Genomic DNA, 26,783 nt, shown 5'->3' with positions numbered 1-26,783 from the left:
CGGACAAGTCCTCAGAGGAGCATGTTTTAGTTGGTAAAAGAGGCCTAGCCCTCATGCTAAATGTAAGGGTTTTAAAAAGTTAGAAACTTTACCATCACCTTCCATTTCCTTGAGACTAAACAACCAAATCAGCTAGATTTTTATATGTGACCCTAAGAGATTTACAACTTTGAGGGTGGTTACGACCACAGTAAAGCAAAGGAAGCCTTGTCCAGTTGGATTCATCAGTGAGCACTTTTTTAAGAAGTAGCTTTAAGTTCTTCATGCCACCCTCCACCCATATGCCAAAAGTTTTAGTATCTCACAAACATTAATAAAAGACTTTGAGCTACTAGAACAGAAGATGCCACAACTGTGCAAATCTGGTGTGAAAAACAGCTTGAAAAAAACAATGCAATTTTCGCTGACTTTATAGACAAGTCCAAGTGTGGATATTTTCATGTAATGTCTTCCTTACTTGTGTGTCCCTGGTGCTTGGGTCAGAGGACCTCTCGGCAAACAAGAATGCACAGATGTCGAGCAGGGTGACGTGCAGAGGGTGGTGGTATGGCTAGAAAATGACTCTCTGTGCTCAGTTCAAAGAACAAGAAATTACTGGCAAATAGGTGTCTGTATTTTTAAACTTGTATCACGGAACTCATCATCTAATCTGGAAAGTGATGGGTACTAGAAATTTGGGGCTGAGAGGCACTCACCGAATAAGAGCCAACAATCACCAAACCGAGAGTTTATTTAAATGACATTAATTACAGTCTTTCCTCTCGCATGTCCTCTTTCTACCTTCAGGAAGGCTTCTGGAACTTTAGAGAAAGGGAAGGTTTTTTCAATAACTGGCTGAATCTGTAAGACACAAGAAGAAGTTGATTGGAGGGGAGGAAAGATGTAGGTTTTCAAGGCAGATGGGTCAACGGTGTCCTCACCATGTCCCTTGAGGCCAGTCTCCCGGTTCTATCTCGCACCTAGATGAGGAGCTGACCACCACGCCACGACGGCGGCCCCACTCTTGTCTCTTCTCCTGCCTCACTGCATCCCTGGAAGGTAGCTGTGCTGGGTCGCGTCACTCTCCTATGCAGAGCCCTTCCACAGTTCCCAGCCACGCATTCAAAGGCCACCACCATCCCAACCTCGGCCCGCATACAGACTCCACACTTCACCAAAATGGCCGACTCATCACCGTCTGAACAATGGGAATTTGTGCCCCTCTGTCAGTTCTACCACCGTCCCAGCCCAGGCCTCACACTACCCTTCCCGACCCCCCAGTTTGCAGTACATTCTCTCGGAACTGCTATGGGACTTGGATGGCCCTCCACACAGACTGCCCGTCACAGCTGCGTATTTGTCTCAGCCACTCTGTTGGGTAGGGTAAACACCCAACGGGGCATCCCAAGGTTTTGCTGTATGTATCTCTGTGGCCCCCTTGTAGGCAGTGTACAGAATAAGGGCAGATTCTTTTTTATAATGTGTTAAATGTTTGGCCTATCAGCCCAAGCTTACAGTACCTGTGGCACAGGCCGCCTCTTTTGCACACCAGCCCCCACACTCAGCACAATGTAAGGCACAGGACAGGCGCTTAATAAATGTCACCTAGGTGAAAACCACTAAGATAACTGGGAAGCAAGAATCTTACGTGGGTTCTTTGGGTTTCAGGAGAACTGTCTGGGGTGGAACCGTCCTGAGAGGGTTTGCCAAATGGCAGAGCAGCTGGTTAGAATGTTCAGGAAAGCCACCTCGGCCAGCTCGGAAGTGCTGGAATGCTGCTGGTTCTGTTTACTGTATTGTTAGTACTGCCAGCAACCTCCTTCCGAACGGACGTCCCACTTAGTACCCTCTCTCCTGATGCAAAAATCCAACCGAACTCTTCCTTTTCCAAACTTCCTGCAGAAAGCAATAATTGTCCACTGGGTATTTCAGAGGACTGCCTCCCACAGCTCCATAGACAGGGAGGAGGGGTCAGAAGGCATAAGCCAGTGCATACACTTTACTAGAAAGATGTGTTCTCGTGGGGTTCAGAGGCATCTGAAGCAGTTTCCTCTCATGTGAACTTTACAGCCCTGTCACCAGGAGAGTATCTCGGGCTCCAGAAGTTCCCTTCTCCAAAGAGTTTAAAATTCTTTTGTACCCACAAATCACGATAAGCTCATGACAGAAGTAACAGCATGTATTGTCCTCTTTTAAGCGCTCTATGGATTTTACCCCATTTAATCCCTAAGGCCACATTATGAGGTAGGTAGCAGTATTATTTCCATTTACAGATGAGGAAATCAAGACCTAGAGTTAAATGAGTTGTCCAACTTCACGTGTACACATGTACACTCCCATCCACACCTGGGGACATTACTGATTAACAACCACAGTCCTCCCCAGCAAGCTAAGCATGACCTCGGAATCTTTTTCAACTCCACAGTCACTAGGAACAGACATCAGCTGGCTCCCCAAATGAAACCTATCTGCCTCCTCTGGTAAATAAAAATGGAAGGCACTGAAGTTGTTTCCTGCATATCGCACGTGAAACTTCCTGAACCTATCACTCTCTTTAAAGCCCCTGGGACATTGTTTTTTGAGTGCTAATTACCTAAAAAGGAACCACCTGAATGCAGGCTTAAACTGCAGTGTCCTTGGGGCGCCTGGGTGGCTTAGTCGGTTGAGCATCTGACTTCGGCTCAGGTCACGATCTCACGGTTTGTGAGTTCAGCCCCGCACCGGGCTCTGTGCTGACAGCTCAGAGCCTGGAGCCTCCTCCTGATTTTGTGTCTCCCTCTCACATTCTGTCTCTCTCTCTCTCAAAAATAAATAAACGTTAAAAAAAATTCTTTAAAATTCAGAGTCCTTGGTCTCCAGTTAGAACAACTAAGCCAGAATCTCTAGGGGGTGGGGTGGGGTGGAGACCATGCATTTTCAGTAAGCTTTCCAGGTGAGTTTAGTGCCCAATGGAGTGGGAATCCCCGCAGCCTTTTGCCTTAATCTTAGGGTCCCTGACTTGTGTCAGACACATTCATTCAGAATCACACAAAGATTGACCAAGTGTCTACCCTCTAAATGTTAGGCACTAACCCAGAGCAGCTAGACAAAACAGGCTCCTGAGGGTAAACCAAGGAAAGAAAGGAGGCAATAACATCAGCTTTTCACTGAGCTTTGAACACCGGCAACAAACGCAACACAGCCACGGTGTTACAGTCGGTCAGGGAGAACCGTGAAGCCACCTGCTCAACTCTAGAGCGAACTGCCCAGGCTCGGCTAGCTATGCTCACTTTAGAACTCTGACCGGAGACACAGACCCCGAACTGATGACACAGCCGGCCTGCAGTGACCGCACACTTTAATCTGGCTGGTCAGGCCTATTGTGCCGAATAACCCCAGAGGGCTGACTGGGCCATAATGAGTCATTCAGCTGTTCCCGTAAGTGACAATGAAAAAAAAGGCTTTCGATCAACAGGCAGGCAGATGCCACTGTTGGCTGAATAGGTGACAGCAAATGGAGATTAACTGGATAATGGAGCAGTGTCTACATATAGCCTCACATCAGACCTAGAATGCTTGTTTGTTACGGACAAAGAGATCAGAGTCAAAATCCAGAGAGGGGAAAGAAAGGTTACTCCCAGTGAGGTGGGGACATTTATGTGATGACACTGCTATAGTCCAGCCGGCACAGGGAGCCCTGTTATAAAGCGGGTGGGTTCACACCACACTTCCCGCTACGCAGATGCACGGGGCTGGCAGATGACTGGGAGACGCTCATGGCAGCAGCGTTCATTCGGTCTTGGACCCAAAGTCAGGCCCTCCTGGTTGTGCCTTACCTTTCTTACACAAAGGCTGTAAAAGCCAGACCCCAGGACTTGGCACCTGCTGCCTGACATCCCTTCTGTGAGAACACAGGGACGATGGGAACCTCAACTGCCTGGCGTGGCCTCGGAATATTGTTGCTTGCAGCTGCCGGGCAAGCCTCCTTGTCTCCGAGGCAGAAACTCTCCGCCCCTTGAGGGGAAGAGGAAAGAGAAACCCTTTGCAGGAGAGCTGGTGGAGGGAGGACACCATCTCTGCAGGCAGAACAGTAGGCAGAGAGGTATCCCCTCAATCCCCATTTTCACAACAGTAGAGCTTAAAATACACAACGGTAGAGCTTAAAAGGGACCTAAATATCTGAGCGAGCCTGTTGGATAGATTAGGAAAGCGGAGTGCAAGTGGTTAAGTGCTAATGCAGGTCAGAGCTTTTAGCACAGGAGCCAAAGTGAGGGTCCTGCATCCTGCATGGCACAGGTGCAGTCTGGGGAGGGGGGCGTGAGCCACAGTCCAGCCACCTCTTCCTGAGCCCTCGACCTCAGCCTCCACTGGGCACAGAAACTGCAGATCTCAGAGGGCGAGGTGTGTGAAGAGAGACGAACAGATGACAGACACAAGGGAGACCTAAGGGCTCCTGGCCTAAATCCAAGTCCACACACCTGTGCGGCACCAGGGACCGGAGGCAGGGGCAGCAGGGCCACAGTTCCAGCACTACTCTTAGACAGGTATGCCCCTGCGACCTCTAGATAAATTCCATATTCCCAGGTAGAAGGGGACTTGAACTAAGGAGACATGAAGAAGACAAAAGGAAGAAGTGGGCTTTGCTTGGACTGGCTATTTCTGGGAACTGGGTCCCAGAAAACTCAAAGCAGGAAGAAAGGTGGTAAGAAGGGGGTGGGGGAGGGTTAATGGAGGGTGCACTCCAAAGGAGTGAATGCTCCCATGTTGGAAAGCATCCAGGACTTGTCCCTAGGTCCCCCTGGAAAAGGCACTCCTTCCAGCCAGAAGAGGAGAAACTTGGCCTACGTTTCTCCACAGAAACAATCAGCTGCATTAGAAAGACTGCAATAACAGCAGGGTGATGGGATCCATGAGGTACCTGTCCTCTCCAGCAAGAGAACTCTCTCCTAGCGGTCCTCGGGATTCCATCCCTAATCATGACATCCTCTCCATGGAGGGAAAAAAATCCAGTTGCAAACAAGAAGCTTAAAGTTTTAAAATGTAATCCCTTGCTAAACTAAGGCCACAGATCTCAAGAAAGGTCTGGGAAATTGCTTGCCTCAGAACTTATTACATTTTTCTCTAAAGCTGCACCGTCCAACATGGTAACATCTAGCTGCATGTGGCTATGTAAAGTAATCAAAGGTAAATAAAATGAAAAATCCAGTCCCTCAGAAGGATTAGCCACATTTCAAGTGTTCAATTGCCACATGTGGCTACTGGCTACCATATTGGACAGTGCAGGCAGAGAACATTTCAATTACTGCAGAAAGTTCCAGTGGACATCATTGTTCAGAAGGTAACTCAACATGGCCAACACATATTTCCATACCCTACTAGGTGAAACTAGTGGGCCCTCAGTAAATGTTCTGAATTAAGTTCTAATAAGTTATATAGGAACTATTCTAATGCTAACTAAAATAAAGAAATAAACTGAGATATCTCTTTCACTGCTCAGTCAAGAAGCTTGGCTGGTCACCTAGGATCTTAAACAAATCTGTGAATGTTAAGTACACGACATCAAAGAACTTTAATAACTACATGTGTGCAAATAAACATAGTTAAAAAGATCAAAGGGTACAAAGAAAAATCTCCCTTCCACACTTCAGCCCCAGCCATCTAGTTCTCCTCCTCCAAGGCAACCAATATTTCAAGTTTTTTTCATATCTTTTGAGATACTTTATGCACTGTAGGTAGAATAGTAGTTTCCAAAGATGTCCACATTCTAAGCCCCTAAACCTGTGAATATCATCACTTACAGGACAAAAGGGGCTTCAAGGACATGATTAAGTTCAGGATCTTGAGATGGGCAGGATTATCTGGATGAGCCAAATGTAATCACAAGGGCCATTAGAAAAGGGAGGCAGGACAGTTAGTCAGAGGGAGACAGGATGACGGAAGTGGAAGTCAAAGTGATGCAAGACTGAGCCAAGAAATACAGGTGGCCTCTAGAAGCTGAAGAAGGCAAGGGAACAGATTCTCCCCTGCAGCCTGCCTCCAAAAGAAACACTGCCCTGCTGACCCATTTTAGACTTCTGGCCTCTAGAACAACAAGATAGTAAGTTCGTGTGGTTTCAAGCCACTACATTTATAGCAATTTGTTACAGCAGCAAATAGGAAATGAATAAATGCATACACAAGCAAATACATACATACATACATACATATATATATATATTTCCTGAAAGCACAGTCATTCTTATCAATAGCTGACTACAGTCTAAAAAATCTGCCTTAAAACCTCCTTGCTGGCCTGAAAGACACTGAAAAATACAGAAAGACTTTGTTGATACAATTCAAACTCCACCTATCTAAGTGTTTAGATGACTATTTGAACAAGCAGAAAACAACGAAGACTATATGAGAAATTGATTGATTGATTTTTAACTATTACTGACAGCAAAGGGTGGTTGAAGGAATGGTCCTGGAGGTCAAGAGACTTGGGCCCTTGAACATGTCACATAATCTCTTGGGGCCTCTCTCTTCAATGAGACACAGTGGCAGGATGAGGGGGTGGGGTGAAGACAATAAACTAGACACGTGCTAGGTTTTCCTACTTCTAATCTTTGAGCATGCTAACCCAAAAAAGCTCGCTGGATAATATAAAACAAGAAATGTTTATTGTATTTAGGAAAAATATGCAAAATAACTGTAAGGCATAAAGCACAATTTCAGTAGCAGTCTGTTACGCTCAGTGTGGTAATTACAAATCATTCTTTTCTATCACCCTGTCGATACACGGTACATCTTTGGAATACCCAAGAAACTGGTAACAATGGCTGTATCTGACAAGGACAATCTCAGTGACTGAGGAAAAGCAGTCAAAGGAAGATTTCATGAAGTAACTTTTCCTACCTTTTGGATTTTGAACCTTGTAAATGTATTATGTATTCAAACACTTAAAAGTATTTTAAAAAGACAGGTTCTTTTGGTTCATGGCTTCACACTGTCAAAAAATAATTACAGTCCCTCTATCAGATACCTGCCAATGAGATTCACCAAACGCTCAGCCAAAGCTTGGAAGAACTTCAATGTCCTCATTCAATTTAATACTCTCCACTAACCACACAATACAGAAGTAGGTGTGCTCTGTTACCTGCTCCAATTTCCCGGCATGGACAGGCACCCTCTCACACCCAGAGTGATGCAGGATGCACAAGAACACAGCTGACCCCGTCACGGCACCCAACGTCACAAACCAACTTCCACAGTCCCAGAGTCCTTCACTGTCAGAAATGACTCCTGAGCCCAAATAACGCTGGTCAGGAGAGAGAAGAATCAAAAGCCAAAAGAATATTTCCTCACTCACCCTCGTTTGAGGACACATCAAGGGCATCTTTATTTCTACCTTGTCCTCTTTTAGCCATTCTACCAGTTATCTGCCAAATTGAATAGTTACATATACACAAATCACCTCTCTTCTCTGTTGCATAAATAGGAATTTCCAGGTAGAGAGAAAAAGGGGGAGCCACAATATTTTGAATACAAAAAAGCAATGGTAAGCACGTGGACAGCCTGGTGCAGATACTGGGACAAGCACAACTGTACAGTACACTTTTGGAGGACGGGGACCCCTCTAATAATGGGGCTCCAATCACATGAAAGACTGTGTAAAACTATGGGCCACATTATTTAATGACTGTTCATTTCCTTCTTCCTAGCAATAAGCATCCTTGCGGGATATGGGAAGAACCCTACCAAGAGGCACTTACATACAGTCATAAGGCTGAGACCATCCACCCAGGACACACAAAGACTTAGAAGTCCGAGAAAAGGCAAGTAATCTTGAAACCACAGAATCTGGGAAACAGTAGCAGGGCATTTTCTATCATATAGTTCCATGGCTATAACAGAATAAAAAAACTAAATGCACAAAAAGTAACCAGTAGGTCCTAAAATCATTCTTTTCCAAAATCAAAGTGGTGTGCAGGTACCAGCACAAGAAAGCCCATCTTGAGGGGCTCTTTCCAAATGGCCCAGCATGGATCATACAGTGTAAAGCTGGTCCTGCTCCATCATTTTTCCCTGCCCATTTTAAAGTGACAAGAACGAGACAACTTAAGCTAAGGTCCCAGATCAGCCTCAAGCACTAAGGATGCAGCTGAATGACGGAGAAGGAAAAGCACAGGACTGGGAGTCAGGAAGTGTGCCTTCTGGTCCCACTTCTGCAAACTTAAACATGTGCCTTTATCTCTCTGAGCCAGTTTTCTCATCTGTAAAATGAAAATCATTTTACCTATGACCTCACGCAACCGTCTAGGGTATATAAAGGTCTCTACCCTATAATTTCATATAGTCTCTCAATAAAATCATAAACATCAGCACCAGAATATGAATTTTCCTTCCAGGTTATTCTTCCAGAGAGAGAATGTCAGAGCTGTTAAGATCATGTGAAAACTCAAAATAAACAGTGGTAGATGAGGAACCTTTGAACCCACAGCTGTCCTAAAAGGCCTCGGACACCCAAACAGGGATGATCTGACTAGAAGCAGGAGTCTTTCACCAGAGTCCATGCAGGACAGACGCAAGCAGTCAGAACCATCAACCGGTGGTCCCCACCAAAATCCCCACCAGTCCTCACAGATGTCCTGCCCACTGACCCTCAGACATACCGCTATTTGCCCTTTGAGCATGTGACACTAGCTGGGGAACAGGAGACCTGGGACCTGACTTCTGGTCCAGTTCTCTTAGGGTGGAGATTCCACAGTATTTGTTCACCTGGCACATCTGGGAATCTGCTTACCTCCAGAGCAGCCTCACCCTTGGACTATAGAAGCTCCAGAGCAGTGCTACTGTCAACTCCCAAGTGTGTGCACAGATGACCTGTGTGGTGCCATCTTTTCAGGACCATTACCAAAATACTATTAGCCTCGCTGTAGATTCCAGCTCTCCTAACCATCTAACTAAGTGTCTCTGAGAAAATCACATATCCTCTCTGGGCCTGCCTCTTCACCTGTAAACTAAGGGGGCTGAACCAGATTGTGTTGCTGTTTTTTAAATGTAGCAGTCTAGATCTGTAATTCCCATGGAGACAGAACCAAAAATATGGCACTTACACGTGGCCACGTAAAAGCAGAATGTGCACAGACCATGCCTACCCCTGGAGCATTCCCAGTGACCAGGCTTGGCGGGCAGGTCACGGAGATGCCAGGGGATGCTCTAGCAATACGTACCTTTCCCTCATCCACCAGTTTTGCGATGTCATCTAGATATAGACCGCTGGCCATGAAAAAAGCCCAGCGATAATGGACTCCTTGCCAAAAATGCTGAAAAGGAGAAAAGCAAACACGTCAAATATAGGAAAGGATACAATCTGATTAAATGCAAATTTAGGGAAGAGTATTTTCTGGATGACTAAGACAGACTGATTTCCTATTCATTTTGAATCAGTGAGCTGTGTGCCCAACACCACAGCACAGTGACTGATGGAGAATGGATGCTCCATTAATGTTTAATAAATTAATGAATGAACAAACTGTATCCACGTGAACATAGGCTTTTTTGCTAAATTGTGAATGACAAGCAAGTAAGCACAGGAAAGCTGTCCTTAAAATGATAGTCTAAATAATCTTACACACTCAATTTTTTCCTTAGGAGAAATTAGGGCCTAAGACCTCTACGCTTTCCCTACTAGGGTTTAAATAAAGCCCAGAGGCAACAGAGAAGAGCTTTTAAACCTAATTCAAGAATGCTTAAGGGGCAATAAGGCACCAAAATATAATCTTAGACAAGAAATCCAATCACAGATAGTTTTCTGGCTCTGAGAGGAACAGGACAGCTGTAAGGGCAAAACAAAGCATAAAGTTCATTATACATCACGGTTGGGTCTCCCCCTACAGTTATAACAAGTCCCAAGCCACCTAATCGATTATGGGACAATACATCCCCAGATAAAAATAAGGAAAATTCTTCTACCCAGAGGGTTTGTGATCACTTTAGTGCCAAACCCCCACTTTTAATTGTTATTCTTTATGTCAAAGGTAAGGTAGGCCATTAGCAAAATAACAAGTGAACTGAGGTTCTCTATGATACATACCTCAATGACCTGCCCAATTCAACTTCATTAGATGAGAGCCATCCAGAGGTACTTACAGGATTAGCCAGCACCATGCTATCTCCCTCCCCGCAACGGCCTCTGTCTCACATTTCCTCAGCATGCCAGAAGCTACTACCATGGCATGAGATTGTCAAGTGCAATGGGACTCCCCTGCTCCTTTAGCTCAGGCACTTAACAGTTGTGTTATTTAGGTCAAGCTAAACACAGGTCAGCCAGTTTCCTGGACTAAAGAATGGCGATACCTTGCTCACATGGTTGTTGGAAGGATTAAATGAGAATGAATGTAAAGTGCCTGATACGCAGAAGGTATCATATGCATAAATATTTATATTTATTATTCAATAAATACTTATCTAGTGCTGAAAGCAAACTTTATTGAGGAAAGATTGTGGCAATAACAAATCAGAGTTTAAGATTATAGAAAGACAACAAAACAGATGAACATAAGGGAAGAGAAACAAAAATAATATAAAAATACGGAGGGGGACAAAACAGAAGAGACTCATAAATATGGAGAACAAACTGAGGGTTACTGGAGGGCTTGTGGGAGGGGGGACGGGCTAAATGGGTAAGGGGCACAAAGGAATCTACTCCTGAAATCATTGTTGCACTGTATGCTAACTAACTTGGATGTAAATTTTAAAAAATAAAATTTAAAAAAAGATTATAGAAAGACAGATAAAAGCAAGCTGCTGTCTGGGCAGAGCTTTGCAATGGTTGTACCCAGAATGGCTTACTGGTTTGGATGAATGACCCTGTAATTTATTACCTAACCTGGAACAATTCTGAGAGTTCAATGAGTCATCAATAATAATTATCCCAGGACCACAGGATGCAAACAAAGCCAATCTTACCCTAAAATAGGCATGACGAGATTGAGTCACCTCAGCCCTCAAGGTTGCAAGGCAGAGCCCAGGCTGGCACACGTCTCCAGGTAGTTTGCTCTTGGCCCAGAACAAACGCAATATCTATTCAAACACTAGTAATTTTCTACAGGTGTCACAGCATGAAAGAAGTTGGGAGGCACTGGTCTAGGCAAATGTAGTTAAAGAGAAGGAAAAAAAAAGTACCATTTGAAGGCACTGAGACCATCCCAAATTTACAGAAGGCCCAGTTAACTACAATCACAAAAGACCCATTCCTGTACTTCTCCCTAAGGCCTGGCCTCAGACAATTAAAACATTCTGGTAACTGTTGAGGGTTTTAAAGAAGAACTACAGCGGTCAAAAATTCATGTCTATAATTCTTTCTAGCACGTTGGCCTGTAAAGTGAAACTTTTTGGTCTGCAACAGCAGAATTTTTATACTGTGCTCTAAGGGGTCTGTGTATTTTTTCCAGGCCATTATAGGAGAAAGTAAACCAAAGCAGGCAGGAGTCTGGAGCATTACAATGAGGCTTTAACCGTGCACATTCTCAGGACGACATCAGAAACTACTTAAAAGGTTTTCACAGGAGATCGCCACTATCCTCTTTCAAGTAGGAGGAAAGAGAAAGTGCTTGTGTTACTCTCAGAGGACCACTCAGAAGGCTAGCTTGTAAGAGGTCTCACTCAAGTACAAACTGTGAAATCTTACAGAAAAGTTTAACTTCTATCTTGAAACCACTTGGAAAGCCTGGGTTTTGTGAAAGGAGAAAGAAGAGATGACGACAGCTAAGATTCTTTTCTCCATGTACCAAAGCAGCGCACGGACGCCGTTTCCGGCCACCGCCTGAATCAGGTGAAAATGAAGGAGCCTGAGTCCAGAGCCTCATTTGTTCACACTACACACACACAGGCCTCCTACTCCATGGTCACAGCCCTTAGTTAATACCTCTACCTATTTAGTTACTACACAGAATTCAAGAGGCCAAAGTCCTGAAGTTCACTCTTAAAATGTCCCAAATTAATTTCAAGAATAAAGAAGAAGCTAAAGATGGTCCTTGAGCCATTCATCCTTAAATATGGGTCAGTGTTTGTTAGCCTGGCATGACGACTCACAGCCTTCTACTGCCTTTTTCCTGAGTCTGAAGTATTTTGTCTGATTAATAAAAATAGAATTTATCTTTTTTTCTCCTATCACTTACACCATGTCAATATTAATTCAGATTTTAAGCCTTAAGCCATTGATCTAGAATTACCAAGAACGGGTACCATGACACTATATAGGCCTGTCCCCACTGTGAGGACAACATGCTATCATGTTAAGTAGGGAGCACCCTCTCAAGCTCGGCCATCAGTCCTGCAGCTAGGGTTGCTGGGCACTAAACCTCAAGGCCCACCACACACTGGATTTGTTCCATTGGGTGAGAAAGCTTCTTATGGCTCTGATAACAGTGGCCTCAGTGACAGAGCCAGGCTGACTAATCAAGTCTCAGAAATGACCAGAATGTAATCAATAGCTAGAGTTACCTGATTCACATGGGATGTGCAGTGTTAGGACAAGCTGATATAATTCCAGAAAAAGCATCATGGTTCTATTTGCCTTTGTGGTCTCACTAAAGTAAGAACACAACTTCCTTCAGGTTTTTGAAATTCAAAAAAATGCCCACAGACCTCTACAGGTCTGAAAGCTCCAGTCTAGAAATCACCGGCATAACCCAGTGCTACTACCCTGGACACAACCAGCTCTACACAGTCTTAATGAAGCTTCCCCCCTCATATACAAGAGCCTGCATGGACTAAGACTGGTGAAACAGACAGAAGGCCAACACGTATAGGCAAGAAGGAAGCAGAGGGTATATCAGATGGAATCACGGAAGGTAATAATAGCTAATAACAAAGGTTAACATTTAATAAGAGTGTTGTATATACTAGGCATTTTGCCAAGTTCTTTACATGGATTATCTCACTCCTTACAACACGTGGTAAGGTAGATACCTTACCCTATTAGTTTAATCTTACAGGTAAAGACATTGGGGCTTAGTGACATAAGTAACTTGCAGGTTACACAGCTATTGAGTGGAGTCCAGAATGTGAATCTGATCAGCTGCTGTGCCATGCTGCCTCCAAGACGGAAAAAAAAAAAAAAAAAAAAAAAAAAAAAAGGCTAGGTGGAAGCCAATTCCCAGAAGCATGAGGTGCCTGCTTGCTCACATCAACCAAGACTGTCCTCCCTACCTTTAACGTCTTAGAACCCATGGTGACTCCTGTCTGCAACATGCCGTCTGCTATGCCCAATCGGTCCATGTTCAGGAGAAAAGGAGTCACCAAAGTCACATATGTGGCTCCTGACCATTTCTTGAGAAAATTTAGAGCCCACGTTTCAGTGGATCCACCAACATTATCAAGAATGAAATCAAACCTGGACAGAAAAAAATAAAATAAAATCAAAACATCCTTGTTAGTCTTTACCTACAGCTCCATTCCCCTTCATTCCCACTGCCAATCAGCTATAGGGTCTATTTCAGCGACAGCGCACAAACCTCACTGCAGCATGCCATCCAGCAGAGGCGGGGCTGCTTTGACAAAGGAGAAAAGGGCACACCCACTAATCTGCTGACTCCCGCCCCCCCCCCCCCCCACCGATATAAGTCAAATGTGGCTAATTCTTTGTCGTAAAATCATATCATTTTTCTAATACTTTAAGAATGATTTAAATAAGTGGTTCTCAACCAAAGGCAATTTTGGTCCTCAGAGGACATACTAGGCAATGTCTAGAGACATTTTTAGTTGTCACAATTAGGGGAAGTGGTGGGAAGGGCTACTGGCACCTAGAGGCCCAGAATGATGTATATACACAGAATGCAGAGAATAGCTGCTCACAACAACAAATTATCCAGTCCCAAATGTCAGTAGTTCAGAAACTAAGGTTGCCAAGGTTGAGAAACCCTGACCTAAGCTTTATGGGAAACTGCAAAGCAATCTATCCAATATAAGTCAAAGTATTTATTAGTGCATTTGAATACTTGAAAGAAAAGCATGCAAAGGTTTTCACCCATAGAATGATTTGCTTTTATTCCCTCCATATCAAAACTGCTTGTGTACCATCTCTTCATCTTCTGGAATTTACTGTTATGTTTTGGCTTCATGCACAGCATCAGGACAATGTATGGAGAAATCAACAATCTGCTCTCAGTCTTCAACTGTGCTCTAGCATGCCCCCCAAACCCAGTCCTATGGCATCTCTAGGAACTGATAGATATTCAACTTCTTAAAGCTGATCTAAACCTGCTATAATCACTGCATTCCACTTACAGGGGATAAAACCCAATAACGCTTTTAAATACTGTATAAACAGATATCTATTTAGAAAATGCATGCTTAGAAGTTAAGCAAGTTAATAAATGAATTGTTTTAAATCCCTTTTCCCTTTTAAATTCATCTGGATGAAATAAAACATCAAAGCTTCTAAAACCAGCTTTGGCAAAATTTGTGGATCTTGAGCCTGCCTTTCAAATGGAACCAAATTAAAGAAGGACAAATAAAAACCGAAGGATAGGAGAATGACCTTCCTAGATAACTACTCTTCTCATTAGAAAAGAACAGAAAATTATTTTTACGAGTTTAAGTTTCTACTTCATTCCCAAATTTTGAATAGACAAACATAATGATACTTATTTTAAATAAAATTTAAAGGCAGCCTGGTATTATAGAATAGGCACTGCCTGAAAAAGGAGTCCAGAGACAGGCTGTGGACTCAGCTCTCCCATTATTGCTCAAGTGGCATAACCTTGAGCATGCAAAAACTCCAAAGTCCTCTGCCCCCTAGTTTCTCAACTATAACATGACAGAGTTGGACTGAAGGATTTCAAGTCCAACTGCAAAATTCTAAGATTTGATCTAAAAAGTTGCTATTTGAAAGGAGAAATAATTTCATTCTTGGTGGATTCGAAGGCCAAACTCCAGGCAAAGGTCACAAAGATCAACTGAAACTGAAGCTGTCAAAAAATAAATAAGTCAAAGTAACAGTCTGGCATCTGCAAGCTAGAGAGATCCCCTTACCAAAAAGGAGCAAGACCACTGTGAAAAAACGCAGAGGGACAAACCGTGGTGTACTTTTGGGGGCCAGGCTGGGCATGCTCCAGCTTTCCATCTGTCAGGTTCTCCGTTCTCTGGTGACAAATTCCAATGTATATAAAACGTAAGGTAGATAGGGGGAATGGACTGTCCTTGGACTCAGTCTCATGGTGCTATTACTAGAGCAGTAGAAGACATGAGATCAATTGAAACTCCACTGTCTAGAAGCCAGCTGTTGGAGGCCCAGGGAGACCTAGGTCCTGACACACTGGCAGGAAGTAGCTGATAAGATCTCTGCAAGGAACGGTGTGATTCCTCAAATATGCCAAGTGTGTTCCTGACACGGGGCCTTTATATTTGCTGTTATCTCTACCTGAACAAGTGCTCTTCTCCTAGATTCCCTCAAAAATTCATTACACAAATTTTTAGTGAGCACCTACCATATGTTACTACTCTGTTCCAGGTAGAGGGACATAGCAGGGGACCAAAAAAAAAAAAAAAAAAAAAAAAAAAAAAAAAAAAAAAAAAAAAATCCCATTTTCCTGGCTTGCTCTGAAAAGCCTCTGCTCCAATGCCTCAGAGGTTTTCTTAACTCCCCCCAACCTCCTCCCTAAAAGGGCCTCCTTCCCCTCAGTTTTTCCCCTCCTTTCCCTACATCAGTGTTCTCAGGAGCACGTGCCATTGAAACCCACCCTCCGACTAGAGCGGGAGCCCCCTGGAAGTGGTGGGGGCCTGTCTTGTTCTCCACTGTATCTCTATCACATGCTTTAACACTGCCCGGCACAGCAGGTACTGTAGGGTTGAAGGCATAGGGAGTTAGCTGGCTCCTCAGGGCCATGCTGCCACACGAATGCTGGGAGTGGGCACTGCTAGCTGAGAAAGGCTAGTGTCCAATAGGGCGCCCCCCTTTTTTTTTAAACCCATGAAAATACAGTTGACCCTTGAATAGGTGCACAGGTCCAGCTGAACCCAGATTTTTTTTCAATAAATACAGTACATATCATAAATTATTTTCTCTTATAATTTTCTTAGTAACATTTTCTTTTATCTTACTTTATTCTAAGAATACAGTATATTATATAAACATATATAAATATATATAAATATATAAATAAATATATGAATATATATATATATATATACACATAATATACAAAATGTGTAGTTGACTATGTCACTGGTAAGGCTTCTGGTCAACAGTAGGCTATTTAATAATTAAGTTTTGGGGAAGTCAAAAGTTAGACGCAGGTTTTCTACTACATGGGGGCCATGTAGTAGCCCCTAGCCCCCGTGCTGTTCGAGGATCAACTGTGCACTTCGACTCAAAGTGGACAAGAATAACTGGCTTTCAAAAACTAATAGAAAAAGGGAAGGAAACCCTTTGAAAAAGAAGCAATAAAACATCTTTCTAAATGCTCCTTAGCTGTGTTCTCAGCTGCAGTTCTGTCTTGGCCAGATGAAGACCAGAGTCATCAGCACCCTCTCTACGTCTGCCCAAGCCACAGGCAAGAACAACAGTGTGTGAACGGATCACTGAATCTGCTCCTGTTTGCTACATTAAACCAAGCCACAGCCTGGCATTTAGATGCACTGAGAACATCCACAGTACTCTACCAACATTTCTACTGCCTTTGCTTCTCTGAAGCCTTTACTAAGCCAAAACACTGCAAGCATGATTAGCATTAAACATGTATTTTCCCCATACCTCTCTACGTTTTTCCTGTGGTGATAGATGCCACCAAATGGAATACCCTTCCAATTTTGTCTTTAGACCTCTTACAAACCAACAATAAAAGGTAACTTAAAAAAATTAGCAAAAGGCCATGCAAGCAAAATATTTTCCTCATATGTATCACATCTGGAATTAGAACAGAAGCCACCCAAATGACTTCTTATGGAGCAAGAATTGTTATCGATTCTTTTCTGAGATTCCAACGTGACTGCGAAGTCGCCAAACCATTCAGCCCTGCATGATCAATTGTCTTCGTTCCTACTTCCCAGTGTCAACATTGTTCTAATAATACATACGGTTTTAAAGATTTCAACTGCTCTTCCATATTTCCAGATCTGTAATCAATTACGTCATCTGCGCCGAGCTTCCTTACAAGTTCACTGGCATCCTGAGAGCAAACTGCTGTCACATGAGCAGCCCATGCTTTCATTACCTGTCCAAAAAAAAAAAAAAAAAAAAAGGTGGCGGGTAGAAAAAATGACTGCAGTTTTTGAAAAAATAGTTGGCACACATATGTGCATTTTTCAGACTAATCCCTAGAGAACTCTAAGTGTTTCATCTTCACAAGAACTACAGGAAGCCACTTGTCAGAGACTTAGTAAAAATGATTAAACTTTTATCCACCAAGAAAATTTCAAGAAATAGATCTCCTTTTCCTGGACAGGACAACCAGTCATCTTGTTGTCATTAAATCATAATCAATCCACTTAGAGAAGAACTCAGTACCTCACCAGTACCAAAAGATATGAGTTGACAGCCTCAGGTTTAGCCCTTCAATGATGACAAAGGCAGCTGGCGAAAACAACAAAAATCACATGTCCTTAGAAAATGACAATTTTAAATATGTCCAGAACATAAAAATGCAACATCTCTTCATCTGCGTCTCTAGTAAGTGCTGGTATAGTCTTGAGTCAGACAGCGGTACCGAAACAGCAACCAGCTATCAGGTACTAGATAATTAATGAAAAGTACTCTTGAATAGAGGTGGAAGAAAATATGGTCATTTAGGGGCACCTGGGTGGCTCAGTCAGTTAAGCATTCGACTTTGGTTCAGGTCACGATCTCACAGTTAAGTGAGTTCTAGCCCCGTATCTGGCTCTGTGCTGACAGCTCAGAGCCTGGAGCCTGCTTCAGATTCTGTGTCTCCTTCTCTCTCTGCCCCTCCCCCTGTTCATGCTCTGTCTCCCTCTGTCTCTCAAAAATAAATAAAAGTTAAAAAAAATATATGGCCATTTTATCTTCAAAACATGGGTCATGTCCTCTCTTTTGGAGTAAAAATGGTTCTCAGGATTTAAATGAAGATGCCTTATATTTTAAAATAAGGAGCAAGCAGACTTAAGTAAAAAGAACTGAATTTTAATGTTATTTAAGTATACAGAAAGCATCCTGCTCTGAAATTGCTGTTCTTTTCTACAATGACAATTTCACAGAATTAAAAGGGGGGTCATTAGCAGCCTAAGAATAGTTGTTTGAAGTTCATGGAGTAATTTTTGTGCTGATGATCATAGGTCATAACAGATCAGCTGTTTTCTCAATCCTGTCCCAAGTATCAACTTCCTGAGCTTTCCTTATGAGTTGCAAAGGTTCATTAGAAGATAAGAGATCTGTGTTTATTGAGTTCACCACTGAATCCCTACTCTGTGACATACACAGGTACTAATAAATACCTGTTAAATACAAAAACTAAACAAAGAATTTTAAGGCCATCCATAATCTTATCTAACTTCTCACTTTTCCAAAGCAATATTGACCAAGGGTTTATATGCCCTGGAAATCTGAGGGGAATTAAAACATTTAGGAGTGACCTCATATACAATTTTACGATGTTCATGGGCTATAAACAGAAATACTTGAGCATGAGGATATGTTGCTGTCAGCAGAAAGCCCCAAACTAAAGTAGGTGCAAAACATAATCCAAGATGAATATCCAGTATCCATCTTAAAAAAATGTTAAGGAAAAATGAAATTATGTTCTAAGCATTTAATATGTGTATTAAATCCTCAAGAAGAATATGTCTCATGTTGAAACAGTTCAATGATTTTTTTTTCTCAAATTCCTAGTTTTTCCTCTCCCACTTAGAACTATCTAGTATCTTTGAACACTATTAAAGACTTTTAAAAACAGTTTTAGCTTTAAAAAAGGATTATGTCAAATAAAACACATGTGTAGAAAATGCCTAGAAGGTAGACCCCACTCAGATAAAGAGGGAGGATGTGGCAAGCATTCTACAACCTCTTTCAGGTGCCCGGCCTCCCTTCTAAGAAGCCACCATTATCATGGTATTTAAAGTAATCATCTCCTTCCATTATAAAAAATAGTTTTAGGGGCGCCTGGGTGGCTCAGTCGGTTAGGCAGCCAACTTCAGCTCAGGTCATGATCTCGCGGTCCGTGAGTTCGAGCCCGCGTCAGGCTCTGTGCTGACAGCTCAGAGCCTGGAGCCTGTTTCAGATTCTGTGTCGCCCTCTCTCTGACCCTCCCCTGTTCATGCTCTGTCTCTCCCTGTCTCAAAAATAAATTTAAAAAAATGTTAAAAAAATTTTTTAAAAATAGTTTTGTCACCCAAATATGCATTCCCTAGACACTTCAGTTCAGTCTTATGCATTTTAAAAACAGGAGGTCTTTTAAGTCTCTTTTTAAACTATGGGCTCCTCTTTTAGCCCTTCACTTTCTTATAATTTATTTGTGGAAGAATCCAGGCCATCTGACCTGTAGAGTTTCCCACAGTCTGGAACTTCTTATTGCACACTCACGGGGCAATTCCACATGCTGCTTTGTGTCTGTGTTCTCTTTCAATCTCCTTACAAGACTATGGATAGAGGCTAGCAAAATCTTAAGAGGCACATAACTGGTTATTGCTCTTCTGAAGATCTTAGTTATTTAATGGTGGTTGTAAAATAGTGATATTCTAATTCTTTTTTCATTTAGTAGTTGGAATACTATCATAAAGAAACATCTCCCCTCATATATAAATTTTGCTTATTCAGGTATACAGTTCATATAGGAAAGGTAAGACAAATAATTGTTTCTCCTTTACCAGTTTATAAAATAAATTGCTTTCCTATCATTTCCCAAAGGTGACCATTTAAAAAATATATATTAAGTCATGTATCTGAAGGATTTTAATCCACTGTATAACTATTGTTGAAGCTAAAACTGTCACATCTTAGTGTCTTCAAGTTGGCTCCTATGTCTTTTTTTTTAATGTTTATTTTTGAGAAAGAGCACACACACAAGCGGGGGAGGGGCAAAGTGAGAGGGGGACAGATGATCCAAAGCGGTCTCCCCACTGACGACAGAGAACCTGATGCGGAACTTGAATGCGTGAACCGCATGATCATGACCTGAGCCGAAGTTTAACCGACCTCAGCTTAACCAACTGAGCCCTCCAGGCACCTCAGCTCCCAAGTCTTTTTTGACACGACTCAAGTAGTTTTTGATAGTTTCTCTGCTATTTCATATATTCTAGACTCATTATTGTACATTTCGTGTCCTAGATCTAGAATCTGCGTTTCTCCAAGAAGTCCTGCATTATTTTCATGAGCAATGATCTATCAAGAGATAGCTTTACATACACAAAGTATCTCTTGAGTTCCTATTGAGATCTCCAATTCAACTTCAGGACTACAAAGCTCCTACTTAACTGCTTTCCTGTTTTACCTGTATCTCCTTTCTTCCACACATAAAATCCTGGCTGTCAAAGACACAGGAGCAACAATTAAAATATACCATAAATACCTGGTTTGGTTTTTTTTTTTACTGTACATTATATGCATAACAGTCTTTGAGTACTAACATTATTTATTATTACTAACACTAATGACCTGATTAATGAAAGCATTACAATTTTAATATATGCCCTTCCAGTTTTCCCCCTCTTTTAAAAAAGAGTTGTGCTGTATTTGCCTCATCAGAGCATATGGCTTTTACACAATGCACTCTAAGCCCTTAGTTTTAGTTCTACAGATACATTTACATTTAACATTTCCCACCAGTCCTTAATTTGACGTCTCACCAGTCATTTCAGTTGTCAGAAGTTCATGCTCTAGATTTCTCCGAAAGGGGTAAGAACATATTCTCCAAGTTCTTACAAGTTATTAATAGTTCCTATGTGATCTTTTTACATGAAGGCCAGTTTGGCTGTATATAAAGTTACTATAGTCTGGGGCGCCCGGGTGGCTCAGCCAGTCAAGTGTCCAGTTTCGGCTCAGGTCATGATCTCACGCTTCATGAGTTTGAGCCCCACATCGGGCTCTGTGCTGACAGCTCAGAGCCTGGAGCCTGCTTCCGATTCTGTCTCCCTCTCTCTCTGCCCCTCTCCCACTCGTGTTCATTTTCTCTTAAAAATAAACATTAAAAAAAAAAGTTAGTATAGTCTGAAGACACGCAAGCAAGGGTATACTATAAACACGTTACTCCATCCTTCCCCCTGGCACTACAACATTGCTGCCAAAAAGTCTGATGCTAATCTAATTTTTACTTCTCAGAAGCAAAAATTTCACAGAAGTGACTTTTTTTTTTTAAAGGTGTCCCTGTCCCAAGGTTTTTTGTTTTTTTTCTTTAGAAGCCAGTAATTCTACTAGGATTTTCCTTGATATTGCTCATTCTAGGACCCTGTCCTTAGAGAAGTGCTGTGGTCATATAATATATAGTTTCAAATAATCTAATTTCAGGAAAATAAAGAAGTTTCTTGAATTACAGATTTTAGTATTTGTTCGATTCCCTTGTTTTGGTTTTCCTCTTCACAGATTCCTACTGTCCACATATCAGTCACCTTTCCTCTCTTCAATATTTGACACGATCTCTTGAATTTGTTTTACTTGTTTTCTTTTGGGTTTTAAACTTTTTCCTATTTTGCACATTCTATTTCTATTTATGGCAGCATTATGGATTGTGTTTGATGCTACTGAATTCCTTCTAGTTTAGTCTTCATTGCTAAATAATTTTTTGGTTTATTTTTACATTTTTCCCCAAGTTTTTCCAAGTCTGTTTTGTTTGTTTGTTCATGTCTTGTATATTTTCAATTTTTTAAACCTGTTTTGAAATTGTAGGCTATATTTGGGGGCACTTGGCTGGCACAGTTTGATAGAGCATAGGACTCTTAATGTCAGGGTTGTGAGTTCAAGTCCCACATTAGATGTGGAGTCTACTTAAAAAAAAAAAAAAATTAGAAGTCATAGGTTACATTTGATCTGTCCTGTGGGCATATTTTCTGATATGCTGTTATCGTCTGCAGATATGTTCTTCTATTCCTTATTCTCATAATAACTTTGTATGAGATCAAACCTTGATACTTTCCTATTACTGTTTTTATTTAATTAAAATATTTTTGTTATGGGGCGCCTAGGTGGCTCAGTTGGTTAAGCATGCTATTTCAGCTCAGGTCATGACTTCGTGGTTTGTGGGTTCAAGCCCCGTGTCAGATTCTGTGCTGACAGCTCAGAGCCTGGAGCCTGCTTCGGATTCTGTGTCACCCTCTCTCTCTGCCCCTCTCCCATGCACACTCTGTCTCTCTCCCTCTTTCAAAAAAAAACATTTAAAAGAAATTTTAAAAAGTATTTTTGTTGTAAAATATAACCCCGAAAAGTGTATGGAATTTAAATGCATAGCTTAACAAATTATTACAAAGCAAACAATACTGTAAGCATCACTCCATATTAAGACCTGGATCGCACATCATGCTTATGAGCCTAACTTTCTCCCTCCCAATCAAAGCCCCCTCACTCCCTCAAAAGTAATACTACCATCCAGACTATTACATGACCCTTTTACTTTTTTTTTTTTTTTGAGTCTTACTCCCTAACACTCTTTAGTTTAACCTGTTCTTGAAGGTCATTAAACAGAATCGAATTGGCTGTCTCTGACTTCTTTCATTAATATGCTGTTCATAAGATTCATGTACTTCTCTGTGTGCAACTATAGTTTTCATGATTATATAATATTCCAATGTAAGACTATACCACAAATTATCCATTTTACTGTTGATGAACATTTGAGTTGTTTCCAGTGGGAGATAACATGCATGTACCAGAATTATAGATATTAACAGTGCATATAATTGCAGAGTATATTCATAAAAGTGGATATTTTGGGTTGCCATAAGGCCACGTACATTCAGATTTATTAGATGGTACCCAGTGATTTCCCAAGTCCCTGTACCAATTTACACGCTAACCAGCAGAATATGGTATTTCTCTTTTCCTCCCACCCTCTCTTCTTTTCCTTTCTTCCATTTAGTTATTCATTAACCTACATCCGACTTAAAAAGAAGTCAAGGTTTGCATCTCCTAGCAGTCCTCTCCCCTTTCCCTAATTTAGTTAGCACGTAGATGAAACCTTCCACCACTATCTGGGTCTTCAAAAGATCTCAGGTGGGGTCTGGGTGGGAGAGCATAGCACCCGAAGTCTCCCTTCTGGAAAGTGATGTGGCCAATCCTCTGAATATGCTCACTAGCCTCATATTGCAGAAAGGGCCTCTCCCTGCACATTGAGGGAGGCTCAATAATCAAGCCCCCTCCCTCAGGAGCCAGTCAGTTACACATTCAACCATAATGGGAGCAGCCACTAGGTGCCAACCTGTTCCTGGAAGCTCAGGGCATGGTTTTGTTTTCTTCTGTTTGAGGTAAAGTTCAGATAGAAACATAAAATTCAACATGTTAGCAATTTTAAAGTGTACAATTCATTATGTATGTTCACAACATTGAACAACCATCACCACTGTCTACTTCTAGAACATTTTCCTTACCTCAAAAATAAACCCCATGCCCATTAAGCAGTCATTCCCCATTCCTTCCTTCCCCAACGCTTGGCATCACTAATCTGCTGTCTCTATGGATTTGCTGCTTCTGGATAAGATATAAATGGAACAATACAAAATGTGACCTTTTGTGTCTGGATTCTTTCACTTAGCATAATGTTTTGAAGGCTGATCAACGTTGTATAATGCAGCAGAACTTCATCCTTTTTTATGGCTGAAGAATATTTCACTATGTATGTATCTACCACATTTTCTTTATCCATCAATTGATAGACATTAGGGTTGTTTCCACTCTTTGGCTACTATGAATATGGATGCTGCTATGAACATCTGTGTACAAGGTTTTGTCTGAACATATGTTTTCATTTCTCTCAGGCATATACCTAGGAATGGAACTACTAAGTCTTTTTTTTTTTTCATGTTTATTTTGAGAGAAAGAACGAGCGTGCACATGTGTGTGCAAGCAGGGCAGGGGCAGAGACAGAGGGAGAGAGAGAGAATCCCAAGCAGGCTCTGCACTGTCAACACAGAGCCTAACTATGGGCTCAATCTTTTGAACCATGAGATCATGACCTGAGCTAAGATCCATGAGTTAGAAGCTTAACCACCTGAGCCACCCAGGCACCCCTGGAACTACTAAGTCTTATGGCAATTATATGTTTAACATTTTAAAGAACTGACAAACTGTCTTCCATAGCAGCTGCAGCATTTTACATTTCCCTTAGCGTGTACAAGGGTTTCAGTTTCTCTACATCCTGATCAACATGGCCATTTTCTGTTTTCTTTTTTCAATAGCCATCCTAGTAGGTGTGAAGTAGTACCTCACTATGGTTTCCATTTGCATTTCCCTAATGACTAATGATGCTGACTATCCTTCCATGGGCTTACTGGCCATTTGTAGATCTTCTCTGGAAAAAAAAAAAAAAAAAAAAAAAAAGGCTATTCAAGTCCTTTGCTAATTTGTTAACTGGGATGTCTTTTGTTGAGTTGTAAGAATTCTTTATGTATTCTGGATATTATACCCTTATTAGAGAAATGATTTACAAATATTTGCTCCCCGTGTGTTGACTTATTCCTTTCTTAATGTTGTCTTTGAGTCACAAAAACCGTTAATTTTGATGAAGTCCAATTTATCTGGTTTTTTTTTTTTTTCTTCTGGTGCTTATGCTTTTGGTGTCATACCAAAAAATCTGTTGCCAAATCCAAGGTCATGAAGATTTACTCTTGTTTACTTCTAAAGTTCAATAGTTTTAGCTCTTATGCTTAGGTCTTTGACCCGGGCTGAGTTAGTTTTCACATATGATGTAAGGTAGGGGTCCACCTTCATTCTTTTGCATGTGGATATCTAGTTGTTTCAGAACCATTAACTGAAAAGACTATTCTTTTCCCTATTTAACCGTATTGCCACCCTAGTAAAAAAATCAATTGACAATAGATGTATGGTTTTATTTCTGGATGTTCAATTCTATTCCATTGATCCGTATGTTTATCTTTATGCCAGTATCACATTGTTTTGATTACCGTAGTTGTGTAGCAAGTGTTAAGATTGAGAAATGTACATCCTCCAACTTTGTCTTTTGTCAAGATTGTCAATTTGGGGTCTCTTAAAATTCCATACGCATTGTAGGATCAGCTTGTTCACGTATGCAAAAAAGGCAGTTGCCATTTTGATAGGACTGCATTGAATCTACAGATCACTTTGGGGAAATAATGCCATCTTTACAGTATTTTGGCTACTTCATTTTTATATACATTTTAGAATCAGCTTATCAGTTTCTACCAAATTGCAAACTTCCATCCACCTGCATTGTCCCCAGTCTTCCTTCCAAAAGGCTTTCCTACATTTGTTATAGAGGACATCAATAAACTAACTCATGTGTTAAATCACTAGAGAGGTTAATGCTTCCTTCTACATTAGGAAATTTCCTTCTTAGAAAAGCAAGCTGAAATTACAATGAATTTACTGAACCTATCTTTCTCTCAGCCTTAAAAAACTAATTTATAATGTGTGAACTTATAAATTCATGAAAATAATCTTCCTATTCACAAAACTAAAAAAACTGTCTTACCTGTATAGCAAAAGTACCAACTCCACCTGAAGCACCCAAGATTAAAACACTGTAATGCAAAAGAAACTACAATTAATGAAAATATTAGGTCAACATAATGGGATAAATAAACAAGAGGTTTTCAATATGAACTGGCTCAAAGCAAATAAAGTCATTCAGCTTCCCAAGGTTATATCACATAAGGATTTTCATTTTAGGCTCACCAAGAATCTATAAATGCTTAAAGCTAAACATTCTATGAACTCTCTACTAAGAATACCAAATACCAAGAATATCAAACACCAAAAATACCCACATATTGTATTTTTTTTTAAGTGTCTCAAACAGTTCTTGGTAACATATGCCTTACAATTTTTCCAGGCTAAAATTATCGTAACTTTCTCTATAAGAGGGAGCTATGGGATCCTTTCAGTGTGTTAGATTCAGTAGCTCTCTAAGAACAAAATCACATTCCTGACCACATTCCTGCCAAAGTAGAATGTCTTTTGTTCAGACATGTCCCGACAAGCTCATCAACTTTCATAAATAGAAATCAATCTTATCCTCAATTTGGCTTCCTATTAAAGCAGATGAATCTATCCTATCAGCACAAACAACCTTGGGCTCCAGGTTTTTACTACATTTGCTTAGTGTAGCCCTCTTGCCTTCTAGACCAAGGGTGTTCAGTTTGGAGTTTACATCCTCCAGGCTCTCTCCCTCGCCCTGTCTCGCTCCTATCCTACCTTTGGTTTCATTTTATAGCCACGGATACCATCTAATATCCCAGATCATTTTGCTATTTTGGGGTTTGGATTCTGCACCTCTCTCACTGCCCTTAACACGCCAATCCTGGGTTCCTATCAGTTTGGTCTCAACCCAAAAGGACTTCCTCTCTCTCACCTCCGGTTGCCCAAACTATGTCAGTCCCTCTTTGACTTGGCAGCTAGAAAGTGCAGAGAATTTTGCCACCTGCCTCTAGCAAGTACACAGGATCTCGGGACATGCACTCTGTCTATAATCCTAACCCGAGTTTCATTTTATGTTTTCCTCTCTTACCCAAATCACAGAAGGCTGTTCATCACCCTTTAGATCTTAAAAGTTACTACTAAAATTTCTGAGCCAGCTATTCCCTTTGAAAGCAATACTATTAAATGTAATTAAAATCAGTCTCCTTGTTAATTGTGTTCCTTCTAGAGAAATTACTTTTAATTTTCAAAGAATTATAAAGTGCACAGAAGGGAAAAAAACCTTCAAAGA

The 26,783-nt window shown here is 41.4% G+C and overlaps 1 protein-coding gene across 2 annotated transcripts in view; it reads right to left on the bottom strand.

Moving 5' to 3' along the window:
* Positions 1–712: 712 nt before the first annotated feature.
* The window catches only part of RTN4IP1 (reticulon 4 interacting protein 1), a 150,352-nt gene continuing 124,281 nt past the window's right edge, over positions 713–26,783 (bottom strand). For both annotated transcript variants that reach the window (XM_053904611.1, XM_019443003.2), the window contains exons 5-9: positions 25,548–25,596; positions 17,020–17,156; positions 13,153–13,336; positions 9,171–9,263; positions 713–840 (exon numbers count right to left, since the gene is read on the bottom strand). In XM_053904611.1, the coding sequence (XP_053760586.1) occupies positions 733–840; positions 9,171–9,263; positions 13,153–13,336; positions 17,020–17,156; positions 25,548–25,596 (571 nt within the window). In that variant the 3' untranslated portion in view covers positions 713–732. The remainder of the gene's footprint in view (positions 841–9,170; positions 9,264–13,152; positions 13,337–17,019; positions 17,157–25,547; positions 25,597–26,783) is intronic.

Source organism: Panthera pardus, unplaced genomic scaffold (genome assembly GCF_024362965.1).
Source record: "Panthera pardus isolate Hobbes unplaced genomic scaffold, ASM2436296v1 HiC_scaffold_17, whole genome shotgun sequence".
In the NCBI taxonomy this organism is placed as follows: Eukaryota; Metazoa; Chordata; class Mammalia; order Carnivora; family Felidae; genus Panthera; species Panthera pardus.
This window is presented reverse-complemented; position numbering and strand designations above follow the sequence as displayed.